General features: G+C 38.6%; 1 protein-coding gene across 2 annotated transcripts; it reads right to left on the reverse strand.

Annotated features, from left to right (window-relative positions):
* Nucleotides 1-7,020: 7,020 nt before the first annotated feature.
* LOC121731371 lies at nt 7,021-16,896 on the reverse strand. 2 transcript variants are annotated; one of them, XM_042120774.1, is made up of 4 exons: nt 14,895-16,896; nt 10,253-10,444; nt 8,797-8,939; nt 7,021-7,605 (listed from the first exon to the last, which is right to left on the reverse strand). In XM_042120774.1, exons 1-4 carry the CDS (start codon nt 16,800-16,802, stop codon nt 7,350-7,352), a joined length of 2,499 nt encoding a protein of 832 aa, XP_041976708.1. In that variant the 5' UTR covers nt 16,803-16,896; the 3' UTR covers nt 7,021-7,349. The 2 variants fall into 2 exon arrangements, with proteins under 2 accessions (XP_041976708.1, XP_041976709.1); XM_042120775.1 differs by lacking the exon at nt 10,253-10,444.
* Nucleotides 16,897-17,731: the final 835 nt, after the last annotated feature.

Consider the following 17,731-nt stretch of genomic DNA (forward strand, 5'->3'; position numbering starts at 1 on the left):
TGCTCTTAGTGACCGAAATTCTAAAATCCTAGCTTTGTTAACATCGAAGATAGTGGGGGTGTGAAAAAGCCGCGAACCGCTTCGAGAAAAGTATGCTACGGCCGTGCCTTTGCTAAAAAGCTTGGCTGGAGCACTGCCGTGCTCCCAGATTTTATTTAATGACAAATAAAACATTATTCAGTCAATTTTAACGACCTCTGTGGCTCAGTGGTGAGCGCGTTGGTAGCTCAAGCCAGAGGTCGCGGGCTCGAATCCCGTCGACGGAACAAAAAGTTTCCAATGTTCCCGGGTCTGGATGTGTATTAAATATGTGTATGATATAATAAAAATCTTAAATATATGTACTTATAGTATAAAAGTATTAAATATATTTCCGTTGTCTGGTACCTGTAACACAAGTCCTTTAGGTACTTAGCCTAGCCTTAGGGGCCAGACTGACGTGGTGTGAAGCGTCCATAGATATTATTATTATTATTATTATTATTATTATTATTATTAACGACGTTGTCGTACCTCCCTGTCTTGAATACGTATTCATACACAGTTTACTATTTACTAAATCTGAATTAGCTTCATCGAAATAGTATCCAAATACAACTCGATTTGGTTTCATTGTCCAACAAAACACCGCAAAAATCAAAACAAATATCTTTGGCCTAAGAACCTGTCGTGAGCGTAACGAACTAACATCAAGTGACGTTAGAGCGCACGTAGCGGGGGTCAGGGGGATTCCCCGCGCGACACAGTATGAACCTGGAGGCCTACAACAAAACCGTTTTGAGTCTCAAAATATGATCGAATAATCGGAAGTTCCGACTTCCGACTTAACGGTGTCGAAGCTCCATAACGTCCCTGCCACAGACAACATGCCTTGATAAAAACGACGAGCAACATCTGAAATGCGCTCTTAAAAAGTGATTTGTCAGAAAAAAAGATACTCAACTTGAGTTAGCCTATAATAACTGATTTTGTTCAATATTGTTAATAGAAAAAAATCTAGATATTTAAACATCTGATGCCTCCGCCGCGTATAAAAGTTAGGTCATTCCATTTACCTACTGGAAAATTTACTTTTTAATCAAATGAACACGTGGAGTAGCAAAATAAAATCGGCCAAGTGCGAGTTAGACTCGCGCTCGAAAGGTTTCGTACCATAATAGAGCAAAAATAGGCTAAAATTGTGTTTTTTGTATGGGAGCCCCCATTAAATGTTTATTTTATTTTAATTTTATTATTAATTTTAAAATAATAAGTACAATTACTTAATTGGTGACCATTTCAAGTGCCTAGCATTTGCCATTATTGATATCGAGCAAAAAAGGCCAAAAAACAGGTTTGTTGTATGGGAGACCCCCTTAAACCCCCTTCTATGAAAATTTCAGATACCTATCTAGCTATAGCCGTTCTTGAGATACAGTCTGGAGACATACAGACAGACGGACAGACATTGAAGTCTTAGTAATAGGATCCCGTTTTAATGGCGTTTTTACCCTACAGAACCCTATGAACTCGCTCTCGAAACGGAAAGGATCGGAACACTCACTAGTCACTATTCACAAACTCTTTTAAATTCAGTTATAACGGATGTAACGAATGACTGCATTATGTAACTTGAACTTAAAGCTAAATTATAAAAAAATATGTTATTGTTATGATGTGATCGTTTACTAAACTGCAGAATGTTCAGCACTTACAGTTCCTCGCCTCAGGTGCCAACCTCGGAGTAAAACGTGCTAGAAAGGTTTCACCTTCTAGTATTTGTTCCTACTGTACAAGCGACGCGACACAATCATCGCTCAGCTAGTATTGAATGTCCTACCTTGATAAGTTCAAGTTTCATACTATAGTTGTAACTTGTAAATTGTAACACATTATATCTGCGCATCAAATGCATCTGAATCGGGTCGTGCAGAATGACAGATTTGTATGATGCAGTGTTCTTTGTATCCTCAAAAATCCATCAACATTGTCCACACAGTTTATGGTTTAAATCAGAAATATTTGATCGAAGCTTAAATCTGATGCATTGAAGGCACAACTCACGTAACTAAGTGACAGAGGCTAGATAAAATAACTAACTATTATTTTGATAATAGGAGCTTCTGCTTAAAACTTACCTTGGTTTGCTCCATCGTTATGTAACAAATAATATACCGAGTGAGTCGTGAGTTGTGACGATTATATTTTGTTTAGTAAGCTTTTAATATTTTTATTTTCACTATTCATATCTTTCACTACATAGTGTGACTTAATCTGCAAAAAAATATTAAGAACAATAGAGAATAATAGTCTGACTTAACTTTTATTAAGCTCATACAACGCGTAAAACAGTTACATAAACAAATGTTGAACATTGATTTTGAAATAATTATTCCATTTACATAATATGATGTTTTAACTAAGCTTTGTTATCAAATATTTAATCGAAAGCTTCCATTATCATTTACAGCTCCATTTTCTCTCCATTTTCAGTTAAGTAAGTACAGCTTTTTTGCCTGAAGGCCTTCGAGGTAAAAAGTGTATATAACTATTTTAATAGTCCTATATGTAATTCAAGCCCACACAGAAAAGTGAAGAGTCCTGAAAGCCTTAGTCCTCACGGTCTTTGCCTTCGCTGAATTAAGGAGGTAATTAGCATTTAGTTATTTGTTATTATATTCTATTGTTATTATACTCTACCTAAACGAAACACTGTGAATATGACTAAATTCTAAAACACACTTCATTACTTCATTCAACTTATACAAGATGTTAGTGTAAATGTCGCAGCCGACTGGTTTAAATAGCCGTTCAATCAAACAGCTAGCCCTTTGACTGAACAACGCCATTCAATCACACGGCTACACGTCGTTTAGCCGACTTGTTGACTACAACGTTCAAGACTACAGCAGCAGGGGCTGCGCCCCCCGCGCTCCCCTTTTATTTGACGGCGGTCGCCGGCTGCCTCTGTGTTGTGGTCTAAGTTCTAACCTAACCAAACCAACTTTTGGACTTTCTGGTTTGTGTTTGTTTTTGTTTTGACGGGGGGCTAAGCCCCCCGAACCCCCCTTTCGGGGGAGGCTGCGTCCATCCATTTCATAATCCCGTGATTTCTCCTCGAATATTTGTTGAAATTTTGATTCACTCGTATGTGCCTCCACAATTTTTGTATCTTTAATAACACTTGTAACTTTTATTAACTACTTTCTTTCCGAAAAACAACCACAAACACCAACAACCTGCTAGTTGACGCCATATTGTAAATAAAACGCACCTAGCGCCGCAGCGGTGCGCGCTGAACTACTTCAATTAGACGGCGGCTTTTGAATCAGCTGTAGTGTTGAACGTTTTGAGCGACTAAAATATTCAAAATAAAAGCTAGAAGTGTGATTGAATGGCGTTGTTCAGTCAAAGGGCTAGCTGTTTGATTGAACGGCTATTTAAACCAGTCGGCTGCGACATAAACACCGTTATCCTTGAAACCATCAAATGAGCCCGTCAAAATGAACAACTTTTTCTATGAGAACAATGCTGGGAACTCAAAAAAAATGCCGTCTTCATACCCATACAAACTGCCGATCCGAGCATCCGCATGGGTATGAAGACGGCATTTTTTTTTTGAGTTCCCAGCATTGTTCTCATAGAAAAAGTTGTTCATTTTGACGGGCTCATTTGATGGTTTCAAGGATAACGGTGTTTACACTAACACACTGTATATAATTTTTTTCATGGCATTTTTTGTATGTTTGGCTAAGGTCGCGAACCTAACCTGTCCTTTATCTTTTCACCAAATTTTTATTCATATAAGTAAGGGAATTAAAAGTTTTCAGCAAAGAAGAAGGCTCATCGGTGACCCAGGCCCGGCGTCAATGAAACATATCTCAGATAATACGTTATTTAACGGACATCAATCACCATGTTTTCTTTTTTTTATTTTAGTGGCTAACATAGTAAAATTGCCTTCGTAAGGCAAGATACTTTTTTTTCATAAAAATGTGATAAGTAAGTAGGTACTTTATTTTTTATCCCACTGTATACGAGGGATAGCCATGCTTCGGCCGGGCCGAATGGGCCGGCTCGACCGGAGAAATACCACGATCTCACAGAAAACCGGCGTGAAACAGCGCTTGCGCTGTGTTTCGCCGAGTGAGTGAGTTTACCGGAGGCCCAATCCGTTATATTTCGTTTAATACAAGAAGAGTCATTCATGTAATGAAGTTAAAAAATACACAGTGTGTAACAAAAATAAGTGATAATACTTTAGGGTGTGTACCATTTGACAGACACTGTGGAAGTAGCAGCGCTGAAAGCTTCTTTTTGTGATTTGTATGGGCAAGGGCCCGAGCATCACAGGTTTCCCCGTACAAAAGTGAATAATAAATGTTGGTCTTTTAGCGCTGCTACTTTCACAGTGAACTCTCTACAAGGAACACGTACATACCCTAAAGTATTATCACTTATTTTTTTTACACCCTGTATAATCATCGTATACAGTACTAATAAGTAAAACAAATATTTTTTGCCTTTCAGAGGCGATTTCAGTAAATCAGCAACTGAAATCAAAAATGAATATATTTGATTATTTATGTCCATAAAAAAAGGAACGAAATGAGATATGTTTCGTTTGCGCCGGACCTGGGTTAACTTTATATGGATCGTGACCCTTCTTCTTTAAATGTATTTGAATACTTTGGTTTTTTTAAGTAAACTGAGGCGCGCGGTATCTTAAAAATTGTTACAAGGGCGGGCCATACAAATTATTTTCGAATATACCATAACAATTAAAATGCTTTGAGTATAGCCTCGTCTTTGTGGGAAAGGTGCAAGAATAGGTTGTGTGGTAAAATTGCAACGAAAAAATCGTGACCGACAACCGCTAGCCATGACCTGGACTACAATTATAACTTTTCAAAAAGAACTATAATATCATCACTGTTATTATAACACAAGACATAAAATGTGTACAAGCAAGGCCGTTGAGGAGGTCATGGTTTTATTGTTGTTTTGGAAGAGGTTTGAGGACTGTTTTAATGTTTTAGGATAATTTTGGGAAGGGCCAAAAATTTAAAAATGTATTAAATTCTAAACAATGTATTGATTTTAGAGTATCTTTAAATCAATACATTGTTTAAACTAATCAGCCAGTTTTCTGTTATGGTGGCCCAAATCGGATCACGCTTTTTAAAATCGACATATTGTTTACAGTTTAGATACTACAGGGTGTAACAAAAATAAGTGATAATACTTTAGGGTGTGTACGTGTTCCTTGTAGAGAGTTCACTGTGAAAGTAGCAGCGCTGAAAGACCAAAATTTTTTTTCACTTATGTATGGGGAAACTCGTGACGCTCGCGCCCTTGCCCATACAAAAGTGAAAATTTTTTTTCGTCTTTCAGCGCTGCTACTTTCGCAGTGAACTCTACAAGGAACACGTACACACCCTAAAGTATTATCACTTATTTTTGTTATACACTGTATAGCTAATATCTGTCGATGAGCCATTTCTTACACTGCTTTGATTAATATGAAGGAATCCACTTGACATCTTCGAACGAGATCTATATAATCTTTACTGCCGCAACCCTTACAAACCGTTTAGACTCTACAGTGAAACCTACATAGGCTGCCAAAAATACAATTACTTTTGGTTCTTTGGTTGTCGGATAAAAATACATGCTCTCAATTTAAAATCCGCCTGAGATTTTTTTATGCACTACGCTAGAAATGGCCCATATCTCAAACGTATCATTAATATAGACATAAGAGGATATTATACTACATTTTATACATGAACACTTGAAATAATTGTACCGAACGCGTCGCGTGCAATGGTACGGAATGAAATACGTGATGCTTAGCAGAGCGTTGGGAAAAGCGGGCACAGAGCGTGGCGGAACGTTGATCTCCTGCGTATGGAATCACATCGATATAGAAACTTTTCCTGGGTTTATTGTTACATTGGGTCAATTCAAACCGCAACGCGAGTCGCGACGCGTTGATGCATTTCTAAATTTGTATGGATTTGACAGATTTCAATTGCGTCAGACGTCTTGCGAATTTGCGTAGTTGCATTTCTAAAAGTTGATTCAAACCGCGACGCGACGCGTAGATGCATTTCTAAATTTGTATGGATTTGACAGATTTCAATTGCGTCAGACGTCTTGCGAATCTGTCAAATCCATACTAATTTAGAAATGCATCTACGCGTCGCGTTGCGGTCTGAATCAACCCTAAATTTATATGGATTTGACAGATTCGCAAGACGTCTCACGCAATTGAAATCTGTCAAATCCAGACAAATTTATGCCGCGCCGCGCCTCGCCTCGCCTCGTCGCGTTGCGGTCTGAATTAACCCTAAGGCTAATTTTCTCCTTTATAGGCTTCTTTGATTACGAGTTCAAGAACATTGAGTTGACGGTAAAAAACTACCACTGTTGATCCTGGCGACACAGGAGTTGCAGTGGTGGGAATGTGTGGTGGGCCATTCGCCCGTAAAATCTGACGGTAAAAAGGTCCACGTATAACTTGAGTTTTTGCTACGAGGGTTTTCGCAACTAGAGTACTCGCAAGTTGTTTTCACCCCGAATAAATATTAGTGGTGGTACCTAGAATACAAGTATCTAATTATCTACTTCTACTACTCTGATTTACCCTAGCCTATACTTAGAAAATTCTCGAGTTTCATTTTCGGTGGCTATTTAGTTTTATGTTTAAAATGTCCTTATTTCTTAGTATGACTGTTTTTAGAAAGGTAAATAAAACAACATATTTACAAAATCTAAATATAATAACGACTTTAACTTAACAATTACAGCTACTTAATCTTAATTATTATATATAGGAAACATCTTAGGTAGAGAAACTTTAAATTGTTTCAAGTTGGCACAATTTTCTAAAGACTTAGGGAGATTTACGAATTGGTTTGGTTTTGAAACATAGATCATAAATCATAATCATAACTTTATACACTAAATAACAGAACTTAACAACATAATAACAAGAAAATGTATTATTGTTTGAGTTTAAGCACAGTTACACCGCAAGCGCGACCAAAACGAACATATTTCACTGTTTTCTGTAAAAATAATATCAAATTTTAAACTCGAAATGCATCATAATATAAGTTTACTTCCCTTCCCTCTTTTTGGGTTATCAGCCCTAACTAAAACCTTCTACAGTTTACACGACGGCACATTTTTTTTCAAAATAGCGTATCGATTATATTGATTTTTACATTTTTAAGACAAAATTATTTTTCATGCGCAAAATTTGTTCACACTTCTAAAGTTTGGTTATGTTTTTCTCATCTAGAATTAGCGCTTTGAATAGCATGCTGCATCGCATATACGCTTTCAATGAGTACCGTCTTTCACTAACATTTGCCAGTCCTTTTGCAGTACAACGCGTAATCACTGTCGTCATATTCTTCGAAGTCCTCGTGGTACCTGTGCGGCCGGTCCCTGTAGTGGTCCCTTTGGTCCCTGTGATCCCTGTGACCTTGGTCCCGGCTGGGCCGTCTGTGGTCACTGGAGCTCGAGGGTCGGGAGTAGGGCCGTCTCTTGCTACGCTCGTAGGTCATCCGTGAAGGTCTTCTTGGGGGCGGCGTCGGTCGAGGCCGGCTGCGGTGGCTGAAAATAATACGTATAATTATTATTTCAAAACACTAAACTCTTGGCTATTTGTAATAGTGATAGTCATAGAAATCTAGAAACGAAATTTAAGTTTGATGAAGGTGTTAATAGAAGCTCAGATTTGGCCGGAAGTGAATAAGACTGTGGGTAGAGCAAAGCGAAATCTCTGAGAAACAGGCTTATCATCAGGCCTTGTACTATGAATCTGTTTTGAGATTCAATCGGACGAGAATGCCGCATCCTACTCTAACAAACGTGAAATGACGTTGTTAGAGCAGAACGCGGCATTCTCGCCCGATTGTTTGAGTCTCAAAACAGTTTCATAGTAGGCCTACTGTCCTCAACTACTCAAGGATCTGTCTCAAATAATTTCCAAGTAAAGCATTATAATGAACGGAAGTTTTAATAAGCTAACTCTTAAAAACAATGATTTAAGAATAATGATGTTCACAGACGCTTGATTTTGGTCCAAGCGAACGTCCGTGTGCCATGAATCGGGACCATCAAATCAAATCCAAGTAAATCTCTAACCATCATCAATTGCAGCTACCGCACTCAGAGACGAATATTAAAAGTTACCTTACTGTAATTTAATTGAAGATTTTGACATAAGCCCCATACATTATCTGTCAACCTCTAAATAAATTGAAGTTTAATCAATAATCATTAATTATATATTAGAGTGCGACCGTTATGGCTGGTTTACACGTATTAAGTAGATAAGTATTTAACTAAATTTTAACTAAATTTAAAATTATTTATTGCATGTAAACACAAAATTTAGTAGCAAGTAGTAAGTTAAAATTTGGTTAAGTACTAAACAAGGTAATTAGAATTTTGACTATTTTCTGTAAGGTTGGCAGGCGGGGCTTGTCACTTGACACATTTCCGGCAGGCACTTCAAATTAAGTTACTACTTATCTACTTAATACGTGTAAACCAGCCCTTAGCGGGCCCATTGACTAGACAAGACGATCAATTTTATTGTGCAATATCACGTATTTGCCAAATTATTGATCGTCTAGAGTTGATATTGAAAATCGCGCGCCTTCAATCTAATTTTCAAATAAACTGTTTATGTGATATTGCACAATAAAATTGATCATCTAGATTTCTAGGGCCTAGGCCAAGCTAGGGGCCAACTTAGACTGTCTTCAATTACTAATATTTTAACATAAAATCTCTTACTTCTTGGACTTCTTATAATAAGGCTTCTTGTCTCTCGGGGGGTAGTCCTCATCGTCATCATCATCTTGCGACTTGGAGTGGTGGAACACCGGCTTGATCTGCGGGATCGTCACCGGGTACGGCTTCATCACTGGCACGTGGACCTAAAAAGAATGGTGTTTTCATTTTCTTAACAAAACTTTAACAAACAATTAACCGACTAAAAAAAGCCAACAAGTATTTAATCAGATCAATTTTTAACGAACGTTTAATCGAAGAAAAAACCAAAGTTTCTCCATTAGGCAAAAATAGTTGTTGTTTAATTCAATTTATTAATTTTCAACAAATTTTTAATGGGAAAAAACCGAAGGTATTATTATGGGGTAATGTGTCTTATTTATCAAAAGAAGCACCTTACTAATGTGGGTCTTTTTAACCCCCGACCAAAAAGAGGGGAGTTATAAGTTTGATTGAACTCTATAATGTAATGCTAAAATTTCTTTATAAATATAAGCCAATGATACTCATCTACTGTTAAATATCAAATTAATAAATAAGCGCAGAAGGTGAATACCACCAAGTTTTTAATTACAGCGGAATAGGAAACAAACTGATCTACATCTACACATTTTCATAATGAGCATAGCTGGTGCAGAAGATTACTGTAGAGTGTAGTGCAATTATGAGAAATATAAAGATCTTTACTGTTACTATCAGCGGTGAAATTGTTAGGTTTAGTTGCTTTATTTTATTACCGGAGCATTCTATAAAGCAGGGCTTCCCAAACTGTCCGTCGCGACGCCCCGGGGCGTCGCGACACTGTCCCATGGGCGTCGCATGTCAACACAACCAAATATGTCATTCTGAATACATCCCCGGTTTTAGAAGCTATGCTCAGAAAAGCAAGCGCATCCTTCACATTAGCCAGCCTTGCTGTCAATAACTTTTATAAAATTATCTTTTTTAATGTTTATGCTTATGTTTTGATTTGGTCATTATTTCCTAATAAAAATATAAGTGTCCAAATAGTGTTTTTATGATAACCTATGTAGGCTGGTTCTGAAATTGAAAAGTATTTTTGGGGGTTGGGTTGAGGGGCGTCGAAAAGAAATGGCAAAGTCCCAAGGGCGTCACAGTACAAATAAGTTTGGGAAGCACTGCTATTAAAAAAATATGTAATTGGATAAAATATTAAATAAGTACTACCTGCAAGCGCTACGACCGAAGTAGACATGAAAATTGTCTTCATAATAAATATCAATGTGAAGATGAGGTCTCCGCTCCGACACTTATTGAAGGCAATTCTCGCATTTGTGTTGAAGAGTTTATATCGAAGTTCTGTTGCAAAGACAGAACTTTCGGATAAGCCATCCGTAACCCAGGTTTTAAGCAATTTAAAATTAGTCCCATGTCTAATTTTAACAAGGTATTAGGCGACTATTTACTACGTTAACGAGGTACAAAGGTAAAGGTATACCTGTTTGACAACAGGTACAGCGACCGGCTTCTCAATAGGGTAAGGGACCTTTTTCACAACCGGATACGGCACCGGCTTTTCGATCGGCACCGTGACTTCCCGGATCACCGGCACGGCGACCGGCTTCGGAACCGGGACCTTAACCGGGTACGGCTGCGGAACCGGCACGATCACCGGGTGGGGGACTTCTATCTGCAACACACGGTTTCAGTTGAGGTACCCGGGTTTATTGAACTTAAAGTCAGATATCTCTAATATTTAAAATTCTCGGATCACAGTGTTTGTACGCGAACTCCTCCAAAACGGCTCAATCGATTTTAATGAAATTTCGTATGTATTTTCGTTAGTGCTGAGAATTGGTTTTTATGTACTTTTTATATTGATAAGTACTTGAAATTATTTATATGGCAAAACAACATTTGCCGGGACAGCTAGTTTCTAAATATTTATAACGTCGACAGCTTCTTTGCGGCAAAATTAGTCTATCGTGATTCGTGAAGCAACCGATTATTTGCCTTAACAAAATTGTCTTTAAATGTCTTTTCCCGTCCCATAAAGTATCTACTTACATACCTACCAAATTTTATCTCAAGCCGTTTTAGCTCGAAGAGGTAAAGATAGACAGATAGATACGCATTTTTAATATTAGTACTTAATGAAAATAATGATGTATCTACTAGTTTTCGTTGCTTTATTATCTTCTCTGATAATAAATTTATACTACCAATAATTTCATTACTTTTTATTCTCGACTTTATAATACCTAGGTTATTATACCTACTTATTTATTTATTGGTCTATGGTAGGAACTAGGTACCAAACTTATTACGAGAAAAAGCCAGTTACAGCATCCTGTATCCAATTATACCAATTGAACTTTATTGTTCAATATTATGCAATATTAGTTCTAACTTACATTTTTTAAATTTTATTCTGAGACTATCAATTACTTCGCTCGTCAGAAGACTATAAACTAAAGAACTTATTAGCACGAAACACTAATCAAAACCTTATTTTAATACCCATCAATAAAATTAACCAATTATCGTCATAACATTGACCAGTCATTCGTGCATAATTTAATTATTATTTCTCACACGAATCATAATAATGTATTACGATAACCTATTTTTGCTCAACACCTCCATTATTATTGATGTAAAAACGCGTAGGTACGTCTGTTCGCTACCGCAAGGTTTTTCAACCTGTGAGTCGAGACCGTCTGGGTGGTCGCGAAATATTTTTTCATACCATCGCATCATAAAAAGATTAGAAAACACTAATTTATTATAATTATTTTTCCGACCCAAATATCGACCAATAGAATTGCACCATTCGACGTCACGTGGTACAACCTACATGGTATTATACTGATAATTTTTTGAAAATTTTCTCTGGTAGTTGCTATATATAAAAAACAAATTCTTATTCTATTAGCCGACATTTGGGACGGAAAAATAATCCCCCGAATACCACAGGAGCAGGAGAAGTCGTCAAGTTTTTCAGGAAAAATTAACCTGGAAAACTTGACTCCTTCATTTGTTTGCAACGAACCTATCGGGAAATGCCAGATAATTTTGAAGCTCTTGTGGTATTATAAGTGACAATATAGTGTAGAGATTCCGCTTACTTTTTCAGGCCCGATTTGGAAAACCATGTAGTTAGGTAGTCCCTACTACCTAGTGTCGTGTCGTAGTAGTCGCGATTAGGGTTCCCATTCGTCCGGATTTCCCCGGATTTGCCCTAGTTTGATGGGCGTCCGGAGTGCGTCCGGCCGGGGTTTTGAAAAATCCGGTTGAAATCCAGACACTTTTGATGAGAGAAATTTTACTTTTAAGTCATGCAGCAATAAACGAAAGATAAAAACTCGCTAAGCATACACACGGTTTCTTGCATGGACTTGAGTTAGTCAGATTTTTACAGATTCTTGTTGGAAAAGCAAAAATTGGCATTATCTATTATTGGGTTATCGTAAATACTGTTTAAGAGGTGTCCGGGGAAATAACCACATTTCGACCAAATGTCCGGATTTTGTCGTGCCTGACCGGCGAAGGGAATTTGGGTGATGGCAACCCTAGTCGCGATCAACATAAAATTCGATAACCGAAACTTCAATACAATAGCTAACCGCAAACAAATTATGAAGCGTTTGTAAAGTAAATAGTTATTACATTTTTCATGAATAAATTGACACGCAGGTCATGTAATCATTGTATAACTTGACGTAATTGCTTTCCTTGTAAACAATGGACGGTTCAACAAACCGATAATTCAGTAATTACTGGTTATTGGTAAAAATTGCGCTTTCGATACTCATTGTACCGTGGCCATAGGTCTTTACCAGTTTACCACCTAATGACCACAAGGCAGTAACCGCCCATTTTATGACACTGAAAAAATCATTTACCACTTTCACTAGGGCCTTTATTGATAAGGAAGTATTTTATCAATTGATGCCGATATAAATATAAATGACTAGCGACCCGCCCCGGCTTCGCATCGGGTATAAAATATAATATAGCCACTGAAAAAATTATTAAAATCGATTCAGCAGTTTTGACTTGTATTCGTTATTACTACCCGTGGCCCGCATTGGTCGGTACCACCGCAAAAGCTACTTCCCGCAATTTTTAAATCTGTAACTCATATGCTAAGTAATCATATAAGTACGACTTTTTTGACGACCTCTGTGGCTCAGTGGTGAGCGCGTTGGTAGCTCAAGCCGGGGGTCGCGGGTTCGAATCCCGCCGACGGAACAAAAAGTTTTCAATGTTCCCGGGTCTGGATGTGTATTAAATATGTGTATGATATAATAAAAATCTTAAATATATGTATAGTATAAAAGTATTAAATATATTTCCGTTGTCTGGTACCTGTAACACAAGTCCTTTAGGTACTTAGTACGGGGCCAGACTGACGTGGTGTGAAGCGTCCATAGATATTATTATTATTATAATAATAATGTTGTAAAGGGCCATATAGGTCTACATTAAACCAACAATGTATTTAAGTTATTTAATTGGATAAGGATTAATGCTGTATTTATTAAAATGGTTTCGAAAATTAGCCATTATTTGTCGTAAAAAGAAAATGACAAAAAAATGTTATTGTGGGATATACATATACCATCGCGGAGTTTTCTGCAGACCTTTTCAATGTGTACAATACTTGGTACATTATTGTGAGCAATCTCGTAGGGTAAAGGGTTCAGCCTGCGTTTGCAATGTAAGCGAAAAAATATAATTATTTACGACATCACATTAGAAACCCTAACAATAACAGTATTTCTCCACTGTTTAATGAATGTAATTATACCTATAATCTTCCTCTTGAATCACTCTATCTATTAAAGAAAACCACATCAAAATCAGTTGCGTAGTTTTAAAGATTAAAGGGAACAAAGGGACATGAGGGAAAAAGCGACTTTGTTTTATAATATTATGTATAGATACTGCAAGCAACGACTACAGCGGTTATTTTAAGAACTAACAGACAACAATACCAATTTTGCCAAAGTTACGGATATTTAGGCGGGGCTCTTCGTAGAGATTTTAAATTTTAATTAGAAATTAACAAATGTTTTAAACTTGTAAGTATGACTTTCATTATAATATTTGTACTTCTGTAATATCAAAGAAGACAGCCACAAAATGATTTTTGAATGACCGCTGGCCACCAACACTTTTCCCAAGTTCCTTTTCCTTCCTCCAAAACCGTTATTGCTCTTGGTGCGTTTAAATAATTTCCTTAGTGTGATCAAAGAGTTATCATATTTTTTCTTGTTAACATGTAAAATATAGCTAATTTAACAAAGTGCCTGGGATATTTACGATATTATTAATAACACGATAACACTAATTATAGCGCGCATCATTTTGCTGACAGTGACTAACCGCGCGAGGAAAATAGTCCACCATCTCACGAAAGACTCTCACGATCCGCATTCCTAGACTCATCTAATTTTTCTTAATCTTATGTGTGATTAGTGAGATCTGTATAAAATTGACTTTAATTGACTTGTAATATAAATTTTCATTGGCTCTAAATCACTTCTGCATTGTTCTTACTGTGCTTTAAACGTTTCCTTTGATGTTGTGAATATAAGCAATTCCCCTTCACTCTCTATGGGAATTTAATACCTGAGATAGATCTGTTACTGAGTAGGTAGTATAAATCTTCATATTTGATTACAATCTTTAGCTTTTATATTATATTACCTTCTTTTGAGAAATTCCTATTTTCTAATGTTTACGAGAATATTTTAATTATTGAATGAGGACGTCTTACTTATATGATGAAAAGCAATTCGCTCTGAAAAAATGGTTGGAAACCGCACGCTACATACTTCAACATTTGATCAGCAAAAAATCGTAGAGAATTTATAATTACGTTGTCATGTAGAGTCCATTAGCTTCACGTTTTATACCAAAAGGTAATCATGCAATTGAATGTTGGTTTCGAATCTACATCGTTGGTAGATATACATAGAAATAGAACCAAAATATTTAGCTACTATAGGAACCTACACGGCGCCTTCTACCTAAAGAAAGTGCAAGGTTTTAGAATCCCAAAGATTTGCATCTAGAAGGTCATTTTGGAAAGTAAACATGCAATTAAGATCATAATAAGCATTACAACTTACCGGATATGGCTTCGTCGTAGGGACATGCACAGATTTGGAGTCGGATGCGTACGGCTCGTACTCACGGAGGGCTTCCTTATGTTTCGTCCTTATGTAATTCTGACGCCATTTTTCGACGAGCTTTCTATAGTCGACCTCGTCTTCAAAATCGTTGTAGCTAGGCTTATAATTTGGCAAATTGTTCGATTGCAACGAATCGTGGTTTCTGAGACCTAATAGCTCCTCCTCGTTCCTGTACCTAGTGCTGTAGTTATCGCTCCAATCGACCTGCGGCCTGTAATTTGATTTCAACGGCCTGTAGCTGTTGTAGGACCACTCGCTCGGGTTATTTTCGTATTGCTTAACGTACTTGTGGTTTTCGTGCTTCTTCGGTATGTGAACTATGTCTATGTCTTCGTGGGTGTTCTGCTGCTTCCAAGGGTGAGTTTTGGGGATGGAGAAGCCGGTTTCCTTGAATATGTTGCCCCAGTGGGATGACGACGTGGGTACCGTACCGTCCGTGAACGGACTTTTGAAGTCGTACGTCGCTTCTTCTACGAGCTTCGGCCGCTGGACGGGGAAGGGATTTTTGTACTCATAAGTTTCCTCCACGACTGGTTTCTCTCGGTAGAACGAAAGTCCCTTGCTACTCTCGGGGTCATAGTAATTCTTGATACTCGGTGCCTTAGCTAAGTCGTTGTAGGGATTCTCCGGCAATTGATAACTCGTAAAGCCGAGGTTGCTGCTCGCTGGAGATATCTCGTCGACGCTGCTGTTGAAATTTGGTCTAGACGAGCCGTAGTCGAATTTAAAACTAGTCGTGCTGTGGTTGGTCGAATACTCGTATCCTTTCATGTTCTTGAACTTCTTTCTATCGTCGTTGCTGAACTGCAAATGCAGCGGCCTGCTCTTCACCTTATCTTTGTACTCTGTATTAGTTTTAGTCTGCTTCGTCTGCCCTACGTGAATGGAGTTATCAGTCGGATTTTGATACTGGAATGTACTGAACTTTGGACCCTCATTCTCAGCTTGGGGATCCTTGTACTCGTACCTCGATTGGTACATCTGACTCGTTGCCGGTTGACTGTAGGTGTTGATGTTGGAATTTTCATCTCCATTTACCATCGCGTCCAAATTGATCGGTTTATGCGACATATCCACGTACTTGTTGTCGACGCTGGTCGGGTAGTTCTGTTTATACTTGGTGAAATCTACCACCTTCGGAAATTTGTAGGGCGGGTTCGAGGTCGAGGTTGGCTTCTCGTACTCGTGAACCTCGTACGAGTGATAAGGCTGTCTGAACACGTTCGGGGGCACGTCGCTCGTCTCACCCGGCGAGAGTTTGGGATCGGACGAAGCCTGCGCGTGCGGTCTAAAAGGGTTCCTTTCGTTCGACGCCTCAGACTCGGCGATGGAGGAAGCGACGCTGCCGTAAATATTGATACCCGTGTTGTTGACGTCGGTTAACGGCTTATTTTTAGATTTACTCAGCTTGGCGCCGTAGGCCAGGTCGTCGTCCGTCTGCCCGTACACACCACCCTCGTTAGCATTCTTCCCTTTGAAGTCTGCACTCGGGGACGTGAAGAAACTCATCGAAGACTGGAAGTTCGGGACGTTCGGTCCCTCCGCTGTGATCGGCTCGTTGCTCCCGAAGCCGGAGTCGGCGGCGGAGGGGAACGCCGGGGCATAGAGCCGCGTGTTGTGGTCGCGCGTGCGGTCGAGGTAGCTGGCGTAGTCCGGGGAGGTGGGCAGGAAGCCGTTGTACGAGCCCACGTCGTTGAAGCCGAAGGTCGAGTAGGTCAGCACGCTGGGCTGCGGCGTCGACTCCTGCGCCTCCTCGGCCGCATACTTGCTCTTCCTCGTTCGCTTACCTCGCGCACCCTGGAGCAGCGCGGCCGCGATAAGTACGACACAGATTAACTTGTACATGGTCGTGCACTATCACATGGTCGGTGTGCGTTGTCGTAGGCCGAAGTCCGAGTGGCGACTGACTTGGCCGCGGCGACGAGGGTGCGACGCCCTGCCGTGCCGCCCGCCGACGAAAACGAAAGCCGTTCACGCTTCGCGGACCCGCCAATTTTCCCCGATCATTATCGCAGCTAGCTAATAGTGAATTAGGCTCACTCAAATAATTCATGTCATTATTGTATAAGCGTTCGTGACTTCCTGTTTTATTTCAGTATTGATATTTTCATATTAGCATACCATTAGAATAATTATGACATTTTCCTTGCATGCGCTTTGTCGTTCGTTTATTTTCTAAACGCAGTTTGGTCATACCCGCGTGCATTTAAATATTGTTTACTAGCTGTTGCCCGCAACTTCGTTCGCGTGGACTTCAGTTTATAGCACGCGATGGCCACAAAATTAGTGTCAAAAGCTTTTATAAAGAAAACCCCTTAAATCAAAACAGCTGTGCAGAGTGCACATAATATTTCATTTTTTTAAATCAAACTTTATATTTTATGCCAAATTTTAAAGCTTATTTAGCCCCCCAATTACACAACTTTACCCATAAACTATTTATCATTGATAGGTTTAAGGTTACGTCACTGTGTATAATATAAAGTACTGACTTATTAAATACCGTAAAAAAGAAATAACAATCAAAAAAACTTGAATGTACGATGATACCACCTCTTATAGAAAGATGTTGGGCAAGCGTTAGCGCGATGTAAGAGACGCACGGCGCCATCTAGTATGAATTTTTGGAACTAATTTAATTTGAACAAATTTTCGTATTTTCACCCCCCTACAACCCTTTTTTCCAGTAAAAAAGTAGCCTATGTCCTTTCTCAGGCTTTAGACTATCTGTATACAAAATTTCATTACAATCGGTTCGGTAGTTTTGGCGTGAA

The sequence above is a fragment of the Aricia agestis genome, chromosome 10, assembly GCF_905147365.1.
Source record: "Aricia agestis chromosome 10, ilAriAges1.1, whole genome shotgun sequence".
Classification (NCBI taxonomy): Eukaryota; Metazoa; Arthropoda; class Insecta; order Lepidoptera; family Lycaenidae; genus Aricia; species Aricia agestis.

Bases quoted from the DNA above. Each gene is read 5' to 3' on its own strand.
- LOC121731371 (XM_042120774.1), bottom strand. From the start codon at position 16,802: ATGTACAAGTTAATCTGTGTCGTACTTATCGCGGCCGCGCTGCTCCAG. The intron at 10,445-14,894 runs GTAAGTTGTAAT...CGTGTGTTGCAG, and splicing joins CTACGACGAAGCCATATCCG to ATAGAAGTCCCCCACCCGGT. The intron at 7,606-8,796 runs GTAAGAGATTTT...TATTATTTTCAG, and splicing joins TATTATAAGAAGTCCAAGAA to CCACCGCAGCCGGCCTCGAC.